Source organism: Sorex araneus, chromosome 1, assembly GCF_027595985.1.
Source record: "Sorex araneus isolate mSorAra2 chromosome 1, mSorAra2.pri, whole genome shotgun sequence".
Lineage (NCBI taxonomy): Eukaryota > Metazoa > Chordata > Mammalia > Eulipotyphla > Soricidae > Sorex > Sorex araneus.
The window spans coordinates 35,762,998-35,789,601 of NC_073302.1; the positions used below are offsets into that span (position 1 = coordinate 35,762,998).

The 26,604-nt window shown below is 46.7% G+C and overlaps 1 protein-coding gene across 2 annotated transcripts in view; it reads left to right on the forward strand.

Moving 5' to 3' along the window:
- The first annotated feature begins 6,904 nt into the window (after positions 1–6,904).
- Positions 6,905–26,604, forward strand: part of TDRD7 (tudor domain containing 7) — a 70,137-nt gene continuing 50,437 nt past the window's right edge. For both annotated transcript variants that reach the window (XM_055146461.1, XM_055146466.1), the window contains exons 1-4: positions 6,905–7,051; positions 18,899–19,111; positions 22,002–22,143; positions 23,263–23,479. In XM_055146461.1, coding sequence (XP_055002436.1) covers positions 18,905–19,111; positions 22,002–22,143; positions 23,263–23,479 — 566 coding nt within the window. In that variant the 5' untranslated portion in view covers positions 6,905–7,051; positions 18,899–18,904. The remainder of the gene's footprint in view (positions 7,052–18,898; positions 19,112–22,001; positions 22,144–23,262; positions 23,480–26,604) is intronic.

Here is a 26,604-nt window from a genome sequence, read left to right on the forward strand (position 1 = left end):
CTCTCAGCAATGAGCATCAACTAAGCAGCCAGCCCTCAATACATAACTGGCTATGTGGGGGCCCGGGTGTTTACCAACTACCCAATGACCCAGCTGACCCACTAGTTAGTCATACCATGAATATGGGCCACTATTCCTAAGGCTTTCTGACACAGAAAGGGAGTTGGGAGGTTGTCGCTATACCACTGCAAATTTGCTGAGGAAGGGAGTTGGGAGATTATAGCTATATCACTGCAAAATTTGCTGAAATCCCCCAAAGTTATTCTTTATTAATCGTCCCCAAGAAGACTCACCTCAGACAATTGCGCCCCGGTGACTAGAGAAGAGATGAATTCCTGGCGTTTCCTACTCCACCATCTTCTATGATATCACCCCTACTAATTTTTGTGGCCAGGAATATTCCGTTGTACGAATATGCCACCTTTCGTTTATTCATTCACAAGCTGACAGACATCCAGTGTGTTGGCACTTCTTGGCTGTTACGGATATCTGGGTATCAGTTTGGGCATAAAGGGCTTAACTTGTTTTTCATCATGTTAATCAAAAGTGTGTGAGCCAAAAGTCTGTATGTTAATGTTGCTTACACTATCCTGAAGAATAAGTGAGTGTATAAAGTTAATGTTGTTCAGAAAGTATTTATGATTTCCTCTGCACTCTGCATCCCTGAGGCTCAGCACAGTGGAATGAGCCAAGAGTCAACATCTCTCACTGTCACTGGGGATGGGATTGAGGGTGGCATCAGTCAGGTAACAGGCAAATGGGCAATCTGAGGTGATAGAACGCTAACACAGAAATAGCATGGGACATGGGATAGAATGTGACTGGTACATGTACAGATTCGATCATTCTCTCAGGATAGTGGATGGCAACAGTGAGAAAAAATCTATAACCGTGATAGGTTTGATCTATATTTTCATTCATTGCTGGGCTCAGTGAAATCCAGGAATAACTCCAAAAGGAGTGCTCTTGATTTTCTCATCAAGAAAATGATGAAGTAAATGGTGAAGTAAAGCGGTTTGCGTGGCCACTGGTTAAGGCAGCATCCTCATAAAAAGATGCCCATGTGTCCGCCTCTCTGGAAAGTCTTGCTCAGCTTCTCCTTGGAAGGAACTGGGGACCACTTCTAGAGGCAGCACTCAATCTGACCTGAACCTCTTTGCTAACTGATCCCTTGTTCTACTTCACTCAAATGAAATTCACAAATTAAAAAACAAACCATGGAAAATTAATTGTATAGCAAGACTATGAGAGGCTGTTTGTGTTAATAAGGAAAGCAGGTTTGCCATCTACACAGGGGGGACTGGTGAGACCGTCCCATGTTGGCTGGGACAAGAGACTGGCCTCTGTATGGCAGAGCTGTCCACGACAGATAAAGCACCCACTCTTCCTACTCATGCCCAGAAGTGCCTCAGTCATCATCACACCCAACAGTAACCTCACAAAGGTCCAAAGCACCTCACAGGCAAGCAGGGAATAATGCTTTTTTGAGAGAATTGCCAATGACTGGGGACAGAGTGGCCCCAGTAGAAGCTTTTGACACCCAAGGGAGTCCAAGGCTTCAACCAGGCTGAATGGTTCCTAATCTCAACATGACCAACTCTCAAATGATTTATCCAAGGTCAAAAACACAAGTGATCGTGATCCCCCAGTCCCGCTGCTGCCCTACTTTATGAATACCACTTGCGTATTTGCCTTCAGAGCCTTCCCTCCCAAACTGAGCTCCTGTACACCTGTGTGATTTCTCCCTTGCTCTCGGGCAGTATAATTTTTGTACCAGCTGGCCAATTGCCTGTTAATCCACCATCATGTAGTTGGTGGCTGTGCTTAAGGTAGGCACCCCCACCTCTGGGCCCCACCTTGCCACAGAGCCCCTAACACCAGCTGACAAGTCCACATCTGTCTGCTTGGAATCGCCCTTCTCTCTGAGTCTTACCCAAGGCTGCGTGGTGGGGTGATCCCTGACCCAAGGGAGGGCAGAAACAGATTCTTGGGGAGCCAGGAGCTTCCACCCTACTGGTTCTATAGCCTGTACCCGTATCTTTTCAGCTTACAAAGGGCCTGCTCTTCTCTGTGCTATGGCTGTGTGGCTACTGAGGCTTTCGTGCATCCTGTCTGGGGATTAGCCCCTTCCAGCTGACTCATCTTTGGAGGACTTTGTGGGCAGATTAGGGAGTTCTGCAGGGTCAGCGTATCCGTAGCTGTACCAGTACCTAATTTCAACTGGATTCCAACAATCTTTCCCTTTTGTATGTTTTTTTTTCCTTCCTCCTTATTCAGTTAAAGCACAGGCACTCATCTAGAAATTTCTGCCATTTTCAGTGAAGCAAAAGCTGACTAGGGAGGGGGAGGGCAGGGGGAGAAGGCTGATTATGGTGCTAATGCTTAACCCCAAAATAGATCTGCTCAAAGATTCCTTACATCATGGATCTATTTTTCCCAGCCTTATATAAGCAAAGAGTACCTGTGAGGTTGGGTTTCATATACATACATAACTTTGAGATGTTATTTGGCCTCAAAAAAAGTGAGTTTCTTTTTGATTATAGCTGAAAGTAGTTGCAGTGAAACAAGTCAGAGGGAAAAAAAAAGATGATAAAGTCAAAAGTACTTTCAAGTTGACACAAGGAATCCATCCCTATATCCCACTCTATTTTTTAATTTTTTAAAATCACTGTGAGATACACAGTCACAAGTTTGTGTTTCAGTTATACCAAGTTTCAACACCTGTCCCTTCACCAGTGTACATTTCCCACCATCAGTGTTCCCAGTTTCCCTCCCGCCCCCAACCCAGTCTGCCCTACTACATACATCTCCTCCTCCTCCTCCTCCTTCTCTCTCTCTCTCTCTCTTTCTCCTCTTTCTCTCTCCTTATGTCCATTATGGTTTATGGTGTAGGCACCAAAAGGTTATCATGTATATCCCTTTACCTACTTTCAGCCCTCAGTTCTTGTCCAGAGTGATCATCTCCAACTGTCATTGTCATAGTGGTCCCTTTTCTATCCTAACTGCCCTTTCCTCTTAATTGAGAGCACATGGAAAATCCCAGGAGCTCAGCTAAGAGGAGCTGCTCACGTTTCCACACTTACCTCTGCATAGACCCTCATGTCCCTGATCCCCACCCCTGGCATCTGAAGGAAGATTTTCTGGAAGAATAGATTATAACTCTGGATAGGGCCACGGAAAGGCCCTGAGGCTTATTTGGGAGTAAAGGAAGGGGTCAGAATGACAGTGTGGAGATATATATGTATATTTATATAATATACATATAAGATGTAATTATAAACATATATAATACACAATAAATATATAATATAAATCACTGTATCACTGTATCACTGTCATCCCGTTGCTCATCGATTTGCTCAAGCAGGCACCAGTAATGTCTCCATTGTGAGACTTGTTACTGTTTTTGGTATATATATCCATACTGTCATTCTGTGTATATATGTGTGTATATATATGTATATATGCATATATATAGGGGGGTTGTTTTTTGTTTTGGGGATGGGAAACCCTATAGAAAAGAAGCAGTCCAGTTCAGGTGGGAGATAAACTTAAGTGTCCAAAGTTGCCAGTGTAGGAGGGTGAGGGGAACTTTTGTAAGGGCACCTGTAGAGAGCCACTTTTGGGTGCTCTCTCAGCTACACTGCAGACAGCAAAAATAACAACCTCAGGCCAGAGAGAAAGAATAAGGGTTAAGGCAGCCAACCCCACTATCCGATCTATATGGTCCACTGAGCTCCCACCAGGAGTGATCCTTGAGCACACAAACAGGAGTAAGTTCTGAGAATTGTAGAGTATGGCCCCCAATACAAAAATGATAATAATAAAACTTAGATAATAATTAAAAACAACGGGACTAGACAGTACAGTGGCTATGTCACTTGCCTTACATGCGGTCAACCCAGATTGGATCCCCAGCACCCCTCAGCTCCACCAGGAGTGATCCCTGAGTGCAGAGCCAGGAATATGTCTTGAGCATATTCCTTGAGCACTGCTGGGTGTGCCCCCCAAGGGAAAAAATATATATATATATATCCCTGGTGAGATAAACTCATGATGAGCTGTAGATGTGTTCCCCGCAGTGGGGCAGCAGTCTCTTCCTCACTCTCTGGGGGTTTGCTGAACTCAGAGGAGGGAGGGAGGGAGATGTAATGTGCCAAGGGATGATTTCAGGGTTCCAAGGGTTCTAGCTGGACAAGTTTCACATGTGGGCTATGTCTGCCACTCTCAGCCTGGGATAAACCCACAGCAAACTCCTCCTCCTCGGTCCTCCCGCCTGGGCTTGCAATGTGTGCCCTCTGCAACCTCTCCCAGCATGTGTCTGGATGGACACATCTTACTCTCTAGGCCAATGCCTGCAGCCCACAGACAACGGGCTCATCCTCCCCTCCAGAGCCTGGACAGGGGAATGAGGAGCGCTCAGGGGCCCTGGGGGATAAGAACACACTTGCCTCTGCATAGACCCTCATGTCACTGGTCCCCACCCCTGGCACCTGAAGACAACAGAGCTCTTTTGCAGAGGGAAAAAGCTCCCCACTGAGATCTGTTTCTTTGGATGCAGAATAGGTACCTTGATCTAATGCAGCTTTTCTTTTTTGTTTTTGAGACCTAAGTTTAATTTCTGGAACCATATAAGGTCCCCCAGCCCCATCAAGTGGCACTGGTGGAGGGAGGGGTACTTGATCATTGTATGACTGAAACATAAACACATAAGTTTGTAAGTCTGTATCTGTACCTCACGGTGATTCATTAAAAAAAATAAAATGAGTGATCACTGAACACGGAGACAGGACTGTTGAGTCATTCTGCAGGCCTTGGTGGAATGAATTATTTGCACATTGGACTCTGGAATTACTCCACATTTCCTGTTCCAATGGGCACTCTTTCCACTGGGAGCTGCTTTTTTTCTTTTTCTTTTTTTCTTTTTGGGTCACACTCAGCGATGCTCAGGGATTACTCCTGGCTCTGTACTCAGGAATTACCCCTGGTGGTGCTTGGGGGACCATATGGGATGCTGGGGATTGAACCTGAGGTGGCCGTGCATGCAAGGCAAATGCCCCACCCACTGTACTATCGGTCCGGTGCGCTGGGAGCTGCTTTCACAGCCCTTTTATCTAAAACACAGAGTCAGAGGGACATCTGAGCACAGCAGAGAACAAACTGGGTCTGGCTGCATTTTAGGTCTATGCCATCAGTGTTTGGAGGAGGTGGAAAGAGAGAGACAGAAGAGTGAAATTACTGGTACACAGAAATGGGGATGAAAGAAGTACCCAGTAGGTTTAGTACATACATACAATGGAATACTATTCAGCAATAATAAGAAAATAAAAGCACTATGACACATATAACAAGAATGAATCACCTCAGGGCAACGCAAGGTGAAAGACTAGACACCATACACCATCCCTTGATCCCCAGAGGACATATTACTGCATACTTCATTTTAATCAAATTCTAGGGAAAGCAAACTTAGTATTCAAGACAACAAAAAACAGTATGTGCAGTGGAGACAAGGAGTAGAACCAAGAGGTGAGGGTGATTACAAAGAGGTACTGGGGATATTTTTCACTGGAGATGGAAATGTTTATTATTATTGTCATTATTAGTTGGTTTCTGGGTCACACGTGGTAGTGCTTAGGGCTTACTTCTGGCTCTGTGCTCAGGGATCACTCCTGGAGGGGCTTAGGTGACCACATGGTGGCAGGGACCAAATGCAGATCTACTGCGTGCAAGGCCTTAAGCCCTGTCCTCTTTCTTCTGCCCCATGTTCATTGTTTTCATGGCAGTGATCATTTGACAGCCATGACCAAAGTATACAACCACATACTACATAGTATGCCGATCATGGCTCAACAAAGCTGTGCGCTGAATCAACACCAAGCCTTTACAAGTGCAGATAGAACGAAAGCAGAGAAGCCTTCAATGGGTTTAATGAACAGAAGGCAGATTAACGTGCAGAAGAAACGTTAGATGTTTAATAATTTCATGCTTATTAAATGTTAGATGTTTAATAAATTCACCGGATGAATGAATGAGACTAATAACTGTGTCGCGTTACGATCTGTATACAGCTCTGGACTAGATCAGGGAATTAAAAAAAAAAACAAACTGTGCTCCTGGGGAACCCTGAGGACAGCTGACAAAAAAAAAAAAAAAAGAATGAAAATCACAGAATGTGCTAGACGGGTTGCCAAGGCGAGAGAAAACTGGCCGGGTTGTGGGGTTGGGGTGGGGTGTGGGGGAAGACGGGGCTTGCAGGAGCGTGACTTTTTATTTCGTTTTTATTGTAGTACATTTTTTTTTTTTTGAGGGTGACATCTAAGGGTGACACTTCCGACCTGCCGGAACCGGGCGGACAGTCGAGGTGTCTGTGTGTGTGTGTGTGTGTGTGTGTGTGTGTGAGGGGGTGACCCGCCTTCCAAGAGGCCCACCCAAGATTCCATCCCCAGAACCGCGCGTCTTATGCCCCGCGTTCCGCCAGGAGGGACCTGGGAGCGCAGAGCCAGAGGCGAGCCCGGAGCAGTGCCCAGGAGGGGCAAACACCAACGACACATACACAAAAACAAACAAACATCCCCCCCAAAAAAACACAACAACCAAATCTGCGGGATCTGGGGGGACCCGCAGGGAGCGGTCCGGGCGGCGGCGCGGGGCGTGCGGGGTCCGGGAACGAGGGGCGCGCAGGCTGCGGCGGCGGCGGCGGGGCGGGGCGGGGCGCGGGGGCCGCCCGCGCCGTCCTGCGTGGGCACGCGCAGAAACCGCCGGGCGGCGTCGGTTTCCCGGCCCACGCGCGGCCGCGGCGTGCGGGACGCGGGCGGCGCGTGCGCAGCGGCGAGGCGGGGCGCCCGGGGGGCGGGGCGGGGCGGCGCGGGCGGCGCGGGCGGGGCGGGGCGGGCGGCGGCGCTGACTCCCGAGCCGCGGCGGCGCGGGCCGGGAAACCGAAAGCGGGCGGCGGTGGCGGCCGCGGTGGCGGCGGAGGCGGCGGCGGCGGCGGCGGGGGCTGGGGCTGGCCCGGCGGCGCGGGGACGGGCCGTGGGGCCCCCGGAGCGAGGTGAGCGGCGCTGCGGCGGCGGCGGCGGCGGCGGCGGCTCGGGGGCGCGACAGGTGCGGGGCGCCCCGGGCGGGGGATTGGGCGGCCCCCACCCCCACGCCCGGGCACCGCCGCCCCTGCTGCAGCCCCTCCGGGGCGCGGCGACAGCCCCCGGGCAGGCGGGCGCCGGGGGAGTTGGAGTTCCAGAGCGTTGGGCTTTAAACCTCGCCGGGACGGGACGGAGCCCGCAGCGCCGGCGACCCTCGGGGCGGGTGCGGGCGGCTGCGGCGCCGGGCGGGCAGCGGCTCCCGGGCCCGGGCAGACGGGCCGCCGCCTCCCCGCACCCACCCGCCTCGCCCACCTCCATCCCAGCTCCAGGCTGTCTGGACTCCCCCGGAGTGGACACGTCCGGAGCTGGAAGGCCTGGCCGGACGGCGGGGGGGAGGGGGATCGGCAGTGCAGAATGCAAGCGCTGTGCCCGTTCCTTTTCATCCTCCGGCCCCCCTCCCCCGCCCACCCACCTGCCTGGAGCTCCCCCGCGGAAATCGATTGCTCCCCAACCCCTATCGAGATCACCTGCCCTGCAAAACCCTCCCCGCGTCGAGGACCCCTCGTCCAAGTGTCAGATGAAGGGGAGGGGGCTGGAGCTGCGCACAACTTTTCATCCACGTGCAGGGTGGAGGTGCGCGCCGCGCGCGCGCGTGTGTGTGTGTGTGTGTGTGTGTGTGTGTGTGTGTGTGTGTGTGTGTGTGTTTCTGTGTGTGTGTGTGTGTGTGTGTGTGTGTTGGTAGAATACATTTTCATGTATCAATTAGCCGGGGCACCGTTCGCAAACCAGCGCTCCAGAACAGGAAAAGGAAATGTACAGTATGAAAAAATAAATGCAAACAAACCACCCCAAGCAATCCCGAAGGATTCTGACAGTCACCCAACAGAACCCCAAACGCAACACCCACCCACCCACGGTGGGATCCGTGCCCTCCACCACTTCCCACTCTTCCAGTCGCCCTCCCCCTTCACACACACACACACACACACACACACACACACACACGCACACACAGCCTTACAACACAACATCTTGGAGGCGGAAAAGCCATAGGAAAGTGCAGAGCGGACACAGTAGCCGGTGTCTAAATAAATCCCCCTGGACCAGTGGTGTCTCCTGCAGAAGGGAGAGTTGGACCCTTGGCTTCCCCGGGCACTGACCCACTGGCTGGTACTGTGAACTTGACAGCTTTTCTTTGAGCCTGGCTTTCTGTGTATCAAAGGGATTAACAGCAAAAGGAAACTCATTCTGCCCAGCTTTTCAGTGCTACCTATGGTGACTCTGGCTCCTAATGAAAGTAGTTGGGAGTTGTCAGCTCCCTCCCACCACACTGCCCCCAGATTTTACGAGATTGGCTTTCAGTGTCTTACAGACTGGGGGACACATCTTTTTAAGTTGTCCTGTAGTTTTAGTTGGCACATTGGTAGTGGACTTTTTTTTTTTTTTGTAGTTTCCCCAACTTGACGTTCACTTAGCATCGCGTAAGTGCAGTGCGGGACTGGATGCAGCTAGACTATAACCTACTGACCCGTTCCCGGGTGCAGGGCAGTCCAGGGCATTTGGTGGCACTCAGACTCTCCGTTTAGTGGTGAGACTGTAAGGCTGCTGTTTGTGCCTTCCACACTGCACTCAGTCCCTGTAGAAGTGAAAGGTAATCCTTGCTAATGCTCTTTTAAATGTCCTGCTTGAACGGGCTGAAGGAACAATTGGATTTTTGTGTCAAGAGAGTTAAACTCCTTGAAGGACTTCTCTTGAAATTCTCTGCGCATTCTAATCTAGATGGAGGTGTATGTGGATGCAAAGGAAAAACACACTGTATAATCCAGGTTGTGTTGGATCAAGTGCTGTGTCCCGAACTGAGATGCTCTTTGAGCACTTTTCTGGGTCGACAGATAAAATTAAACGTTCCTTGGTGATTGGGGTGAAATCTGATTTTATAGTTAATGTGATTTTATTTCTTCTTCCTCTATGCAGAACCAGCTTTCTCTGTCCTACAGTCCCACGTCCATGCTCTGAATGCTTCATTCTTTTCATTATTTTCCTGTCAGGCTAAAAGATTGTAAGTTTATTTTAAAATACAAACTAAAAATAATTGAGTTTGACATTTTTTTTAGCCAAAGGCATATGCATATTATATATTATACATATATACATATATATAATATATATTCCTACCTGAGATTCCGATCTGCATGAGATACTTGGCATGAACCAAAGCAAACTCCAAATCTTAACTCAGCAGTTTGTCGGGAGAAAGCAAAATGGGTCTCCAACGGGCCATTTGGATCCTATTCCAACCTCGAAGGACTGCAAGGACAGTTAAAAATCAGGAGTGGCTTGTCCACATTGTCACAGATAATTCGTAATAGAAGTAGGACCAACAGCACCGTGTGGTCTCCTAGCCAAGAGTGACCTTTTCCCAGGACTCAGCAGGGTGTGGCCCCAAAATTTAGAAACACAAATCCTGGGTCTAGGAGTAAGGGAATAAGATGCATACTCCTAAGTAAGCCTCTTCATCGTTTCTAAGTATGGAAAGACCTGACCAATACGTTCACGATGTGTGGTTAGTAAAGCATGTATAATCTAGAACTTGAAATTACAACTAAAAGGAAAACAACAAAAGAACTGCTCCCTAAATATGCCCTAAGGAAGTATACCATTACCTACAGGCATTATTATCTTTCCTTTGAAAAGGAAGGTATGGGCTGGAGAGAAAATGCAGGGATTAAGGTGCTTGCCTTGCAGACAGCTAACTCCAGTTTGATCCTGGACACCCCATAATCACCTGGACCGATCCCTATGGATAGAACCAGGAGTTAAGCCCCGAGCACTGCCAGGTGTGACCCAAAATACCCTCTCCCCAACTTAATAAAGTTGGTTAAAAAAAAAGTAATTCAGGTGGTAATTATTATACTATAAATGAGAAGAAAATAAGGAATATGGCTCGTTAAGCTGTTAGAGGATAAATCATTGTGTTAGGATCTTAGCCAGAAATCTCATGTTAGGCCAGAGTGATAGTAGAATGGGTAGGGTGCTTGCCTTGCACATGGCTGACCTGGGTTTGATCCCCAGCATCCCATTTGGTCTCCTGAGTACTGCTAGGTGTAATTCATGAGTGCAGAGTCAGGGATAATTCTTTTTTTTTTTTTTTTTTTTTTTTGCTTTTTGGGTCACACCCGGCGATGCACAGGGGTTGCTCCTGGCTCTGCACTCAGGAATCACCCCTGGCGGTGCTCAGGGGACCATATAGGATGCTGGGAATCAAACCCGGGTCGGCCGCGTGCAAGGCAAACGCCCTACCCGCTATGCTATCGCTCCAGCCCCGCAGGGATAATTCTTGAGCATCAAGGATTGTGGTCCAGCTCCTCCCCCCACCAAAACTCCTCATTTAGGCCCATTATAAATACACATGATACACATGTGCATGTATGTATGTGTGTGTGTGTATGTGTGTATATATGTATGTATATGTAAGTTTTATTTGGGGCCATATTAAATGGTACTCAGGGCTTACTCCTGGCTCTGCTCTCAGGGATCACTCCTGGTGGGGCTCAAGGGACAGAAGGGGGGACCTGGACAAAACCAGGTAGGGCAAATACCCTACCTGCTGTACTATCACTATAGCCCTGGCCCAGTTATCATCGTCATGGTCATCATCGTCATCCCGTTGATCATCAATTTTCTCAAGCGGTCTCAGTAACATCTCCATTCGTCCTAGCCCTGAGATTTTAGAAGCCTCTCTTTACTCGTCCTTCCCAACAATGCTGCATTGGCTTGCCAGGCTCTCCCATGCAGGCAGGAAACTCTCGGTAGCTTGCCAGGTTCTCCAAGAGGGAGAAGTAGGCTATAAGATGTTGTGCATCTTGGTTTTATAGTCTCTGGATATAGTCCATTGATGGGATTACATGGTGTGGGGGCAGTTTCTGGGTGTGACCGCCTGTCTACTGGAAAATGGGGGATCTGGTTGAAAGAGGCCCAGTCCCCATCCGAGCAGGCTTGGAGATTTCAGCCCCAGGTATCGCATATCTGGGTTTCTATGCCGGTTCCTTCATGCATGAGGTTCATCCGAACGTGTGGAGAGGGGCCTTGAGCATGGCTGTGGCTGGGTTCTGGAGGTCTTTGGCTGCTAGGGCTCTGCTCGGGGCGGGGAGGGAAACTCAACCCACTGGCTCCGAGAGGCCCAGTTATATTTACTCTTTTTTTTTTTTTTTTTTTTTTTGCTTTTTGGGTCACACCCAGCGATGCTCAGGGGTTATTCCTGGCTTTGCACTCAGGAATTACTCCTGGCGGTGCTCGGGGGACCATATGGGATGCCGGGGATGGAACCCAGGTCGGCCGCGTGCAAGGCAAACGCCTTACCCGCTGTGCTATCCCTCCAGCCCCCTATATTGACTCTTAAAGAGTTTGCAATAGACCTAGATGATGCTTCTAATCTTTCCAGCACCAACATTCTGAACTTTATAGTATACTTCCTCGGGGCATATTTAGGGAGCAGAGTTATTATTATTATTATTATTATAACATTGAGTTCTAAATTATACATACCATAGTAAACTACATATTTTGGCTTCAAGGAACAGTCTGGATTTTAAGGAATGTTTTCTCGCTAAAATAGTGTCTTCTAGGAGGAGAGCAGCCAGTTACTAGAATCCCTAAGGAGATAACATTGAGAGGCTAAATAAAGAAGGTAACAGTGATTTACCCCACTCTTTTGAGTTTACTTTGGAGTTTGGAACCTCTCTGAGACTCAGATTTATGACATGAGTAGCGCAGCCATGAGCCAAAGCATGGCGTGGGAAGTAGAGGAGAAAAGGGAGCTGTGGATGGGCCAGCCGGACCCGCTCACCTGCCACCTGCAGATGTGCCCAGACCAGATAATGCCCCAGATCTGCCTCCGTTTAGACTGCAGCCCCCTCTGTAGGAGCGTGTTGAAGTCATGTTTTGAGTGACACTGCCTCAGGACCGTTTTTTAAGTGTATGGAAGAGAAAATGGCTTATTTGCCAAAACACCGCTTTGAGCGTGAACTTTGCTGGAGGTCATTTAGATCTCGCTTTCCTAAAGAGTGTCATTCCTTGCCCTTACAGTTTTCACCCCACTTCTTGTACATTACTTGCATTTTAGAATGTTCAGGATTGTGTGGCAGAAGGAAAAAAAGGGGGGGGGGACAGCAGAAGATTGAATGAAAAACGGCATGGGTAGCAGTTCATTGGTAATAACCAGCAGTGCTTTTGGATTTGGGTGCCACACTTTTGAATCAGCTTGTGGCAGAGACCCAGTTCCTGTGACTCTCGGGCAGGGAGATGCTGAAGATACCTGAGGTTGTAGCTAAGTGTCCCAGAGGCACAGCCTCTTGGCAGCGCACTGGGGTCAGCGGTCTGAACCAGAGCCCTCATTTGGGAGCCGGAGATCTAGGTCTGTGTTGAGGTTCTGATCCTAAAACGTTTGTGAGACCTGGAGAAAGATGGTCCTGGGCTTTCTGTGTTCTTAAGTGTTTAGAAGAGGTGGCGTGCAGGTGCCCTTGCAATCTCTGCCTTGCTCACTGCAGTTTGGAGACCGGATCGCTGTCATTGGCTGCTTTCGTGCACCAGGCAGGGGTCAGGGACATTGTGGAACTGCAGTCTGGCAAAGCATCTTTGCTCCACAGCCCTATGCCAGAGCAGTGAGTGAGTGAGTGATTTTTTTTTTCTTTTTTTGCCTGATGGTTAAGTGAGAGATCTTGGGAGGAGAGCCAGTGGCTTTCTTGCCCCGATTGCCAGCTCACTAGTCTGTTCTGTACCAGCGCTTACAGTCATTGTACTCTGAGTCATTTAATGAACATATTCCGGGTTCTTTATACCCATACCCGCCATGTTTCTAGGAAAATGTATGTTAGCCCGTTGCTGCTGAATGCCAAGTAATGTGGTAAGCAGACGCCAGTCTCGTCTTACACTTGTCATTCAGAAAGAGGCAAGGGAAGGAGGAAAAGAGTAAAGGAAGGAAGTATGGGAGTCAGATGCGGTCTACTGTGATCTGTTGTCACCACCTCATGCTTATCCACTGTCTTTGCGAATTGTGCTTGAGCCTGAGTTTTTGAAATCTAAAGCTCCCCAGATCCACCTCCATTTTTAAATGCATGGGAATTGTCCACATATTTTTGTTACTGACATTCAAGTTAATTTTGTTCTGATCATAGCATTCTCTATACATAATTTTGTAACATTAGGGCTCATCTATGAAAGATATGTTATGTACCCCCAAGCTTCCAGGGGACGTTTAACACTCTGGATAGGGTCACACCCTATACATTCTGTTTTTCTATAGACACATTCTTACGATAAAACTTGGGGACTAAGAGCAAAAAATAATAAACAATTATATAACTAAGTTATGTGAAAATGGGGAGGCCGTCTGTCTGAAAATACCTTTTTGTACATAGTATTTTCAGACTGCAAATGTCCCTGGGTAACAGGACCACTGGAAGTGAAACCCCAGATAGGGGGACCACTATATTCTAAATTGGTTCTTGTTTCTTTTTTTTTCCAGAGTAAGTTCTCTCCTGGTGGATGTCGTTAGTACTCTTGGGGGAAAATACCCATACTCTGCTGTTGTTGGGATATTTTATAAATGTGAATGAAGCCAGTTTGGTTGATAGTATTGTTCATCTTCTGTATTCTTATTAATATGTTTATTTTAATATTCTGTGAGTTTTGAGGTCTCTAGCCATAATTGCACATCAGTTCTTTCAGATTAACCACCCCCCTTCCCCCACCCGTGATATGGTGTTTGAATGTTAGTTGCAGTCACATTCAGGACATTCCTGATAAGTTAACTTCTCTGTTTGTTTGTTTGTTTGCTTTTTGGGTCACACCCGGCGATGCACAGGGGTTACTTCTAGCTCTGCACTCAGGATTACTCCTAGCGGTGCTGGGGGACCATATGGGATGCCAGGGATCGAACCCAGGTTGGCTGCGTGCAAGGCAAACGCCCTACCTGCAGTACTATCACTCTGGCCCAACTTCTCAGTTTTTTTAATGTCCCTGTTTGTCCCTGATGTATTCCATCTTCTGACATTACAGCAATCATGTATTTGCACCAGATCATCTTATTTTAACTATTAATTTACTTATTTATAATTGACATAGGCTTCTTTTAGATAGTGCATAGCTAAGTGTGGCTTTATATATTCATGGTGCCAATTTCTAGATTCTCATTGAGAAACTTCTTTCATGCTTAGTTGCTAGTATGGTTGAATTTTTTTCAATTACCCTACCACTTCTCCACCCCCCATCTATTTTTCCTCAAATAATCTTGTTTCTTTTATCAATGATTTATCTTTTTATCTAACCACATCTGTTTGTCGATTTTATTTTCTTAGACCATACACATGGGTGAAATAATTCAGTACTTTTCTTTTTCCTTCTGTTTTACGTTTCATCACACCATTCTCTCGAGCTCCTTTTATGGTTGCTTTACTCCTACCATTTCAGTAGGGTTCACTGTCATCCCATTGCTCATTGACTTGTTCGAGCGGGCACCAGTAATGTCTCTTCTTGAGAGACTTATTGTTACTGTTTTGGGCATATCCAATACGCCACGGGGAGCTTGCCAGGCTCTGCGGCGCGGGCTCCATACTCTCAGTAGCTTGGTTATTATTTTTTCCTATTTATTCTGCCCATTCTGTGTTGTTTTTATGCCCAGTTTATCCTTACTTATACTTGTCTCTTGGCTGAACATTTTTGTTTGTATGTGTTGGGGCCGTGTACAGTGGTGTTCGGGGGTGACTCCCAGCTTTGTATTCGGGCATCGGAGCTGGTGGTGCTGGGTACCGTGCAGTGCAGGGATTCAAACCTGGGCCCCCTGCAAGATGTGCCCCAGGACCAGAGAGCGAGAGAGAGTCCAGAATGTAAGGGTTTTGCTTTGAGTGCAGCTGGGTCGGTCCCCAGCACCTCTCTGGTACCCCGAACACCAGCAGGAGTGATCCCTGAGCACTGTGTAACCCCCAGCCGCCCCCACACCCAAATAAAGAGTCAACTACAAAAACATAAATAAATGTCCATGTCTTCCAGCCCAAGCTGTATGCCCTACGAGCTATTTCTTGTATCTGTTGTATTGGTTTGTTAGTTAATGTCTCTTTTGACAAAATTCAGTGTTTGCTGTAAGTTTACAATATGCAATGATCACATTCCCCCTCCAAGGAATATTAGATGATATCGGGCTGTCCCGGTATGGGGGGGACTTCAACACCCTGCACCCACCTCCTCTCTTTTGCTTTGTGCTGCTGTTGTCGGATGTGTGACTTTCGCAGATATGATTCCACCTGAGAAAAAATGTTTTGGTGATGGAAATGTCTATATCTTGATTATGGGGGCAGTTACATGCCTGAATATATTATCACAATTCCATTAATACTGTACATAGCACTGCACTGTAGCACTGTTGTCCTGTTGTTCGATTTGCTCGAGCGGGCATCAGTAATGTCTCCATTGTGAGACTTGTTACTGTTTTTGGCATATCAAATACGCCACGGGTAGCTTGCCAGGCTCTGCTGTGTGGGCAGGATACTCTCGGTAACTTGCTGGGCTCTCCAAGAGGGTCAGAGGAACCAAACCCGGGTCAATCGTGTACAAGGCAAACTCCCTACCCACTGTGCTATTGCTTCAGTCCAATTTCTATAAAAATCCGAATGGAATTCTTCACAGACATTAAGCATAAAATAATGAAATTTATTTGGAACAGATCATGAATGTCAAAAAACATGAGGGGAGGAAACGGAGGCACTACACTCCTTTACCTTAAGCCATGCTGCAAAGCAGCAATTATCAAATTTGTAATGACATGAAATAATCAAGAACTTGCTCCCTTTTCGGGATTGTTTGGGGTAGATTATCCATCCAGACCTTGTCCCCCCTAGAATTTTATCTGCATGATAACCACCTCAGAGACCAACACTAAAAAATATGAACACAGTGTTATTTCATCTGAGTTTGGTGGTGTTCTGTTAAGACTATCTATCACTAACTTTCCATAAAATGATTAAATTTCAGCATATGTAATTACACCTTAAGGAAGGGATTTGTTTTGTTTTGGGGGCACACCCAGCTCTGTGCTCAGGGGTCATTCCTGGCAGGGCTTGAGGGACTTTCTGGGGCCCCAGGAACCAACCCCAAGCTGGGCGTGAGTAAGGCAGAGGCTTTACCCACTGCTCTCTCTCTGGCCCCAGTGAAGGTTTTCATATGCATCAACATGTACCTGTATGTATCTACAGAGAGAACAGAATATAACATAATATAGGACCTTCCTAGAGCTTTTGCATTTTAGTTAATATCATTAATTAACTTTGGTGTGGTGGTAGCACTGTAGCACTGCTGTCCTATTGTTCATCGATTTGCTCGAGTGGGCACCAGTAACGTCTCCATTGTGAGACTTGTTGTTATTGTTTTTTGGCATATCGAATATGCCATGGGGAGCTTGCCAGACTCTGCCGTGTGGGCAGGAGACTCGGTAGCTTGCCGGGCTCTTTGAGCGGGACGGAGGAATCGAGGAATCGAACCTGGGTTGGCCGCGTGCAAGGCAAACGCCCTCTCCGCTTAAAAATTTTTAGAGGGAAGTGAATAGTAAGTGCTTCAATTATTTTTTATTGATTTTATTTGAATGCCTTATTTATAGTTAACATTGGCAAAGGAACAGATATTTTCCGTCTCTTTAAAAATGTCAAAGTGTGAGGGGTGGGAGAGACAGTCCAGAGGGTAAGGCACTGTCACTCGCATGAGGCTGTGAACCCATGGGACCATATGTGGTCCCCTGAGCACTGCCAGGCATTGCTCCCGAGCACAGGGCCAGGCAGAGCCCCTGAGCACCACTGAGTGTGGCCCAGACAAACCAAAATTAAAATAAACATGCCAGTGAAGGAATAGCTGCTGAACATATTTGAACCCTACCCCTGACCCCCAAACCGTGGCCTCGGTGCACACCAGAGTCCTGCTCAGCCGTGAGAAAGGATGCCATCCCGGACTGTGGTGAGAGATGGAACACGTGGTCCCTGGAGCACCTCAGCGGGTACTGGGCACCAGTGGGCATGGCCCCGCCCCCCAAAATATGTGAACGCATAGAAATGAAGAGTTATAAGCGATTCCTCTTTTCACCAGAGAAAGAAGGGTGTGTAGATTATTTTGTTTGTTTGTTTGTTTTGGTTTGGGGGCCACACACCAAGTTGCTTCCTCCTGGCTCTGCACTCCTGGCAGGGGCCAGGGGCCATATGGGGTGCTGGGGATTGAACGTGGGTCAGCCGCACAGAAGGGAGGCGCCCTGCCCGCCCTGGCCCCTAAATATATATCTCTATTCTTCTTAACGCTTTTAAAATCCATGCAAGTGCTGGATCTTGAAAATTCTGAACCTCTTGTGTTCAGGAAATCTCCACGATATGTCACTTCTCTTTTCTCCAACTCTCCCCAACTCTTCCCCCTCCACACGCCCCTCCCCCGCCCCTTGACCTGTCTGTGCTTGTGACTGAACCAGGCGCTTAAGGAGGAAGCTGTCCTGCAGGCATCCTCCCTTCCCTGTGCCGAAGGAAGTCACTCTTATCCTCCTGCAGCCTGCCTCCACTCCCCGGGGGAGTGAGAACCAGGACCCTCCATCTCAGTCTCAGCTGTCAGGGTGGGAACCTCCTCATCACCCAGTTGGCTCCAGTGACTCCGCTTCCTGCTGACCTCTCACTTTGGGTTTTGGTTGTCATCTGTTTATTCCCAGTGCCTTGTTTTCAGGTCTTCCACATTTCCAAGAATTCTAACAACTTATTGCTCTTCCTCGCTTTCCCATTTATCGTCACCGCTGCATCTTTTCCAAAATGTAAATTACTTTTATGTCTCAAATATCTGCAAGTCCTCACACATTATTTTTGGCAAAAATGCACACACACACAGCGCTGGAGCAATAGGACAATAGGTATGGAACTTAACTTGCATGCGGCCAACCCCGTTTGGTCCGGGGCATCCCACATTTTTCCCTGAGCCCCACCAGGAGTGATCCCTGAATATAGAGCCAGGAATCAGTTCAGAGCACCACTGCCTGTGGGCCCCAACAAAAGAACAAACATATTAAACATATTAGCACAGACACACCTCTTCTACTTCTACCTCCTTCTAGCCCCTCTCATCCCCAATTTTTAAAAGCCTCTGTTCAGTCATAGAATATTCGTCAAACTGCCTGGAATTTCCAGCCAGCCACGTAGGTAGTTCCTTTCACGTCCACTGTCTTGTGAATGTTCTCTTCCTGTTCTTTGGAGCTGATTCCTCTCCTCATCCTCAGACTCCCATCAACACCCACTGCTCTCTGGGAAACATTCCCTCCCTCAAAACTTCTCTCCTCTCCCCCCAACCCCCGTCTGATAAACTCTGTGCCTTGCTGACTTCTCATAGTACTTCATGCTTTTTTTTTTTTTTTTTTTTTTGCTACCATAGATGTTGGCTGGAGCGATAGCACAGCAGTAGGGCATTCGCCTTTCACGAGGCCGACCCGTGTTCGATTCCTCTGCCCCTCTCGGAGAGCCTGGCAAGCTACTGAGAGTATCGTGCCCACACGGCAGAGCCTGGCAAGCTACCCGTAGTGTATTGGATATGCCAAAAACAGTAACAGTAAGTCTTACAATGAGACATTACTGGTGCCCGCTTGAACGAAACGATGAGCAACGGGATGACAGTGACATAGATGTTATTTTCCTGCAAGATTTTAGTTGTCAATCACAAGTTAATGGAATTACTATCAGGAATGCAGCCTAAGCATCTGTTTAAATGCCCAGACTTAATGGCTTGCATGATAAGAAGCTTGTGCTGTTTTCTTGCAGGTGAAGATGCTGGAAGCAGATCTGGTTTCGAAGATGCTTCGAGCTGTTCTGCAGTCTCACAAGAATGGGATAGCATTACCCAGGCTCCAAGGAGAGTACAGATCCTTGACTGGCGACTGGATCCCCTTCAAGCAGTTAGGCTACCCTAGCTTAGAAGCCTATCTGAGAAGCGTCCCAGCAGTTGTCAGGATCGAGATGAGCAGATGTGGAGAGGTAAGAAAGTAATTGTGCAGGTCAAAAAAAATCAAACCAGGCCGGAGCCATGGTACAGCCATGGTGGGGCGTTTCCTGGCATCCCATATGATTCCTCGAGCACCCCCAGGAATAACCCCTGAGCATTGCCAGGTGTGACCCAAAAAGCAAAAACAAAACAAAACAAAAAAGCCATCGAACCAAGGACCAGAGACAAAAGTTTCAGAGGGTAGGGCATTTGCCTTGTCCTGAGCAGCCAGGTGTGACCCAGAAACAAAGATTCAAATCGATTCTGAATTGCCTGTATGGTATTTTGAGCAGCGTAACTATGAGAGAGTCAAGGTAAAAGTGCTTGTTTGGATTGTGATGAAATAGCATCTAAAGTATGCCTTGTGGTCTTTATCATCTACCCTCAAATTCTTTCCATTGTAAAATAAGATTTTAACCACAGTAAAATGAAAAAAACAACAATAACAAAAGTAAAAAAAAAAAAACCAACAAAAAACAGCACTCACATCAGGTTAAAGTTTACCCGGTCTCTATGTCCAAACAAAAATAAGTGTTGGAGAACCATCTTGTTTGCTTCGTTTAGTTTTCGCAGTGCCAGGGATGAACCCCTGGCATCCCTTATGTGAAGCATGTACTCCCTGAGCCTTCCGCTCCCCCCCCCAGCTGCAGTTAGGGCCCCATGACCGAAAGCCTAACTTGCCTAACCATCACCCACCTACCCTTTGCTACAGCCATTTTTGCCCAGATCACAAATGACTTTCTGACCACCAAATCTCGTGGATTTTCAGTTCTTATTGAATGATTTGACCAGTGTCTATTCCCATGAGTTAGACTCCTGTTTACTCACTTGAGAGTTTTTAATGCCACAGGGCTCTTGTTCCCCCGCTCAAGAGCTGCTTCTTCTTCAAATTCTTCACTCCACACCAGTGTGGTCATATCATTCCCCAACTTTAAATCCTTCAGTTTCTCAGAAATTATGTATACCGAAGATGACTGGTGATAGCAAGGTTTGGGGGATTTTGTTTGTATTTTTTGTTTTGATTTTTTTTTTTAATGAAACATGATTTTTGCACATACCTTGTGACTCAGCTGCTGTTTCACTTCTTGATATTTGCCTATTGCACAATATGAAAATAGAGACAACATGCCCCAAAGGAATCAAAACCAAAAAAATCTGTACATGCATACATTTCTACATATGTACATATATAGAGTATGTCTAGAGTATTCCTCACCAGAACCTATAATTGTATCTTTGTATGTATATTGGAGATGGAGAAGCAGAGTTAGCAGTATTTTGGAGGAGGAGGAGGAAGGATCAGGATCAGGGGAATGGCTAAAGAGGAAGTTCAACTCTGTAGCGATAATTCTAAGGCAAATGCATAGGTTAGTGTATTCATAGCGAAACCTTTTTCAGTGCCCCAGAATCATCCAGATTTGAGCCCTCTGTCTTCTTGGCACTTAGAGTAATGTCCAGTTTCCTGAAGCTGTTAAATGGCACCTATTCTGTACTTAATCTCTGCATATCTTTTCCCTTCAGAAGCTTCTTGAGGAATCACCTGTTTTCTATTTCTAATATGTTGATCCTTAAAAAAATTATGTGTTGAGTGAAAGAGCAAATATCTCAACAAATAATAATATAATTCTCCTAGTGTGGACATCTTTAGGGTTTTCTAGGTCTTGGCTATTTAAATGGCCCCTGTTTGAAACAGTTTTTTTTTTCCTTAATTTTGCGTTATATTCTTGTAATATATTTCCAGGCTGGAGCGATACCCCAGCGGCTAGGGCATTTGCCTTGCACATGGCTGACCCGGATTCGTTTCCTCCGCCCCTCTCAGAGAGCCCGGCAAGCTACTGAGAGTATCCCACCCACACGGCAGAGCCTGGCAAGCTACCTGTGGTGTATTCGATATGCCAAAAACAGTAACAGCAAGTCTCACAATGGAGACATTACTGGTGCCTGCAAGTCGATGCAAACAAATCGATGAAAAATGGGATGACAGTGATACAGTGAATATATTTCCAGGAGTAGAGTAGAAATACTGAGGAGTAGGAGCATGTTTTGGTGTGTAGTGGGAAGCCTTACTGCTGTCCTGTTCTTTATTTCAGTTTAGAACCCAAGTCTGAAACGCTCGATGTTGGATTTAGAGCATCTCACTTAGTAGTCTGTTTCGATGCTCTTGTTATGTGTGTCTTAGAGCCGAAAGTCCAGGCGCTTGTGTTTTAAGTGCGCGCAGAGGACCTGGGGCCTGTGCTTGCCTGCCTGACCTTTCCCACCCAGTGAGGCAGCCCCCTGGAACCCTCTGCTCTGCTGAATATCTTTGATTCCCAGGTCTCAGCACACCTCTCAGGAGGCAAACTGATTCACCACCACTCTGCATCCATGCAGGGGTAAGCTAGGAGTTAGCAATCTCTCGAAGCTAACAGGACAAGGCGGTGAGGGGTGTATCCTTTGGATTCAGAGAGATCCCCTAGCTGTGTGTTGTAGGATGGTTGCTTCACTTGCCTGTTTTTCCACGTTAAGATGGGAGTGAACGATCTTACAGATAATATGAAAGATATATCCGGTTCACATGTTCCTTTTTGTTCATTCTTAATCTCCTGCCAAGCATTTTGTAGAAATTCAACAAATACCTATTCAGGAATAAATGGGAAATTTTCAGTTTGAGGAAAGGAGATATTCAGCATGCTGGATATGTTTTTATTTCCGTCTTGGAAATAAAATTTTTGCTCCAGCATCATGAAGAAGAGAGACACGAATACTTGCATGCATCTTGATTGCTTGATTTGGGACATGTGAATTCACTAAGATCTACTTTTAAAAGCTGACTGTGAGCCACCTGTAAGTCTGAGCTGTATTTCTCCACTGCCCCCACCCCCCCACCTCGTTTCTCATGACTAGATCATCTGCTATGCTGTGGCCTGCACAGAAACGGCCAGAATCGCTCAGCTTGTGGCTCGTCAGAGGAGTTCTAAGAGGAAAACTGGGCGGCAAGTTAATTGTCAGATGAGAGTTAAGAAAACCATACCATTTTTCCTAGAAGGTAAGGCCTTGTCACGAGGTAAAAAACTTAAGTCATCCTTAAAAATGCATTGTCATATGGAATTAATGGAAATACTGTTTGTGTTCATGATACATACTAAAGTTTGTTCATATTCATATGTCCAGGGAGAAATCCCCAAACTTGTGTTTCCATCTGAAATTAAGTGAGCTGATAAGAAGTGAAGTAATTAGACGGTGAAGTGACTTAGGATAGATATTAATTAAACTTATGGCAAACTTATTATTATTCTATAATAAACTTTTGGGGAGGGATTGGGAGAATTTTCATCGATAATCTGGAACAAACCAAGACTGCTAACCTTGGGGCTGCAGTATAGCAGGTAGGGCGTTTGCCTTGAACGTGGCCCACCCGGGTTTGATTCCTGGCATCTCATATGGTCCTTCAAGCACTGGCAGGAGTAATTCCTGAGTGCAGAGCCAGGAGGAACCCCTGAGCATCACCAGGTGTGACCAAAAAAGCAAAAAAAAAAAAAAAATTGCTAACCTTTGAAGGTGTATTTGGCAAATCCTGTCTCCTGGTGTAAACCCTTTATTTTCAGAGAGACAGGAATCTCAGAGTATACAACAGTGCTCTAGACCACTCAGCCTGTGTTTGCTGAGCTGAAGCTTTATATGGTCCTAAAACCTAAACTCTCCAGGACTCGCTCAATTCTAATATAACAGAGTACAGGCCTCGGTGTCCCAATGACAAGTGTAGAGGAGAGAACAGCCTCACGGTGAGAATGGCAGAGAAGGACTCCAGGGTGAAAGGGGAGACTTGAGTCCAGACTTCAAATAAAGGGGACAGTTTAGCTGATGGAGAAGAGGAGACCGAGGGTACTGTACCTACGAGGTTGTGCACTGGCTGCCACCCAAGTGCTAGTTGGCTGGTGAGTCCTCAGCCACAGATTTGCCAACACTTGGTATATTTTCTATTGCTTCCCTCTGATCCCCCCTACATTCCCCCCATCCTTATTCCTTAACCCCAGGGCAGTCTCCTAGTGTTCTTACAAATTATTCTGAGAGCAGAGAGGTTCAGAAACTATCTGAACAGGGGGGGCATGACGATGGAATGCAGCTGGGGGACTAATTGAGCCCATCACTCTCTCTGATTTCATAGGAAAGCCAAAAGCAACCCTCAGACAACCAGGCTTTTCTTCAGACTTTTCTATCAGCAGAAAACCTAATCCAACACCATTAAGAGACAAGGGAAACTCCCTTGCACTGAAGAGTGACGCTGAGATGCCACCTTACACATTACACACAAGTATTGGAAGTGAAGTATATAAAGATGTTCCAGTGCAGAGGCAAGTGGCCATGCCGACGTCCAACAGCAGGTATTTGGATGGACTTAGGATAGGAAATGTCAAAAGTAGATGTTTAGCGTCGGAGGGAAATGCTTTCTGCTTCTTCTCGATGTAACTTGATATGGTGGAGACAGATGCTGAATTACCCACTTGCCCGGGAAGCCTGGAGATTATTCTCTGGATATTTCCACTTCCTGTTGGAAATGCATGTTGATGATCTCTGCGTGTTGATGATCTCCTTTGGGAGCTCATTTTAGTGGCTTTTTTAAGTCATATTTTTCTAGATGTGTGTCAGAATACTGCTGAGAGTTTCCTGCCCACATGGGAGAGCCTCGCAAGCTTCCCATGGTGTATCCATATGCCAAAGCCAGTAACAAGCTGGATCTCATTCCCCTGACCCTGAAAGAGACTCTAATGCGGCATCATTGGGAAGGCCGAGTAGAGAGAAGCTTCTAAAATCTCAGGGATAGGACGAATGGAGAGGTTACTGAGACCGCTGAGAAATTCGATGATCAATGGGATTTTGTGATCGTGATTGTGTCGGAATAACTAGTAGGGCTTTTTTTTTTTTTAAATTTTCTTAGAGGGGGCTGGAGCAATAGCACAGGGAGTAGGGTGCTTGCCTTGCACGCGGCCGACCCAGGTTCGATTCCCAGCGTCCCATGTGGTTCCCCGAGCACTGCCAGGAGTAATTCCTGAGTGCATGAGCCAGGAGTAACCCCTGTACATCGCCGGGTGTGACCCCCCCCAAAAAAAAACCCTTAGAATTAGTAAGTTTTAGGTGAAATCTGATAAATTTGCATATACATGCTACTGTGCTTCAGTCCTCACTCATGATGACAGAGGCCAGGGATGTAGCACAGAGTGCTAGAGTGGCATGCCTTGCATGTGGCCGGTCCCAGGTTTGACCCCTGGCCCCACACATGCCCCTCAGCTCCCCTGGGTGTGACCCTGGTGATCCATGAGCATATTTTGGGGTGGCCCTGCTAACCCCTAGAATTGCTGGGACCAGACAGCAGTGCTCCATGAGGCCTACAGATTCAGGCCGGTTATCTCTAGAAATTGCCCCCAGAGCCCTAAGCTCTGCTTGGGAGCTTCTCCCCCGAAGAAAGCATACAGCAGCAGCGTATACCCATGCATCAGAATGCCAGCCGGCAGTCTTAAGGCAGCCCTGTCCAGTTTGGGAACTGCCACTCACTCTCCAGGTGAAGTAAGGGAAATTATTTAATCTTTTAGGGATGCGGCTTCTTCATTTGTTCAGTGAAAGTACTTGTTAATCTAGTTGATCTCAAATTTCCTTTCTAACTACATTTTGTGATTTTGTAAGGAGCTCAGATCAGCAAACTGTGACTGATGTTTTAGATCGGACCCATTGCCTGGTTTTATAAATATGTTTTATCGGGACACAGGGACATTTCCTTTGTTAATTTATTATCTGTGGTAGCTTTTGACAATAACCACAGAGTTAAGTTGCTGTGGAAACTGTGGACTTTGTGGACAGCAGAAAAATGAAACCCCTTTGTTTTATATTTTCCCTGCTTATTGGTAATCTCTCCTTATAAAATTAATTTTAATAGCTCTCATAAGTTATTGTAATGCTGTTTCAGTTATTCTGACATAACTTTTGGGACCCTTTGCAGAAAGTTTGCCAACTCCTGATAAAGATAACTGTATCAGCTTCTTCCATATTATTTTAAAATTGTATTCAAACACCATGATGTACAGAGTTGGTCATCATATATTTGTTTCAGGCATTCAGTGTTCAAACACTGATCCGACCACCCTTATCTCCAGTTTCCCACCCACTCCCCCAGTCTGCTCCCTTAATAAGCACAAACAAATTTACTTCTTATTTTTTTTCTTTTTGGGTCTCACCTGGCAATGCACAGGGGTTACTCCTGGCTCTACACTCAGGAGTTACCCCTGGCGCTGCTCGGGGGACCATATGGGATGCTGGGAATCGAACCCGGGTCAGCCACATGCAAGGCAAATGCCCTACCCGCTGTGCTATCACTCCAGCCCCTGCTTCTTATTCTTATTGCAACAAAATGGCAAGTGGAGTTATCAGAAAATAAACCAATAAAAGTCAATTTGTGATGATGGTTGGTTCTATCTCACAGTGGTGTTACCAAAGTCATTGAGGATTTCCTGGGCTGGTTGGTACCGGTTGCACCTTCTGTGTTACTGATTTAGTTCATGGAGCTTGGTGGGTTTCCATGCAACCCTCCCATCAGCTTTGCTGTGCTCCGACTGGGCTGCTAGGACTGCGTGGTTTGGGGGAAGTGTCACTAGGCCACACACGTGACCCCCTGCTCTAGAAGCTCTGGAACCAGGCTGTTTCCAGTTCCGGAAGGGGGCCAGGTGTGGCCACTGCTGGACCAGCCCCGAGGGCAGCGGGGACTCTGCCTGCCCCCACTCTGAGATGTCACAGAGTCTTCAGCCAGGAGAACAGCTCCTTGGGACCATTTGCCAACTTGTTCCCTATTAATGTCTTTCTAAAGCAAATTCTTTTGGAGCATATCTCTTTAAGGCAGTGCTCAGAAATTCCATTATGTGTAAAATCAAATCTTCATGTCCTTTACCACATGCTACAAGATTTAGAAACAGTAAGGATGTTACTGTGCTAAAATTTTTTTAATATCACAAAATTATTAATTTTTAATTAAATACAAGTCTTAATAATTTTTTTTACATTTTCTTAATGTGTCTTACAAAGTAGCCCTAAAATACTTTTATGATGGGATATATTCAATGTTGTTATGGTCAGTTACTAAAATTTTAATAGGCTGGAGAAAATGCAGAGTTTAAACTTGTAGAGGACCTGGGTTAAGCATCATGTATGGTCCAAGAGTTTTGCCAGGGGCCACTCCTGGACACAGAGCCAGAAGTAGCTCCTGAACTATTTTGAATTCAGTTGCGGCCCCCAAACAAACATAATGTGCTGACTTGCTAGAAAAACAGAGTGAACATGACGAAGCAAAGAGTCTGTGTCCCTAAATGACCAAGTCAATGAACTTGAAAACAAATGGGAAAAATAGTTCACAGGGCCTGAGTGGGCCCAGGAGGAAAGATAATAGCAGAGTTTTGGTAACTTCTTGTGGGGGAAAGAAAAATTATCTGATACTGTAGTGACAGAATTTCAGACGTGAATGGAT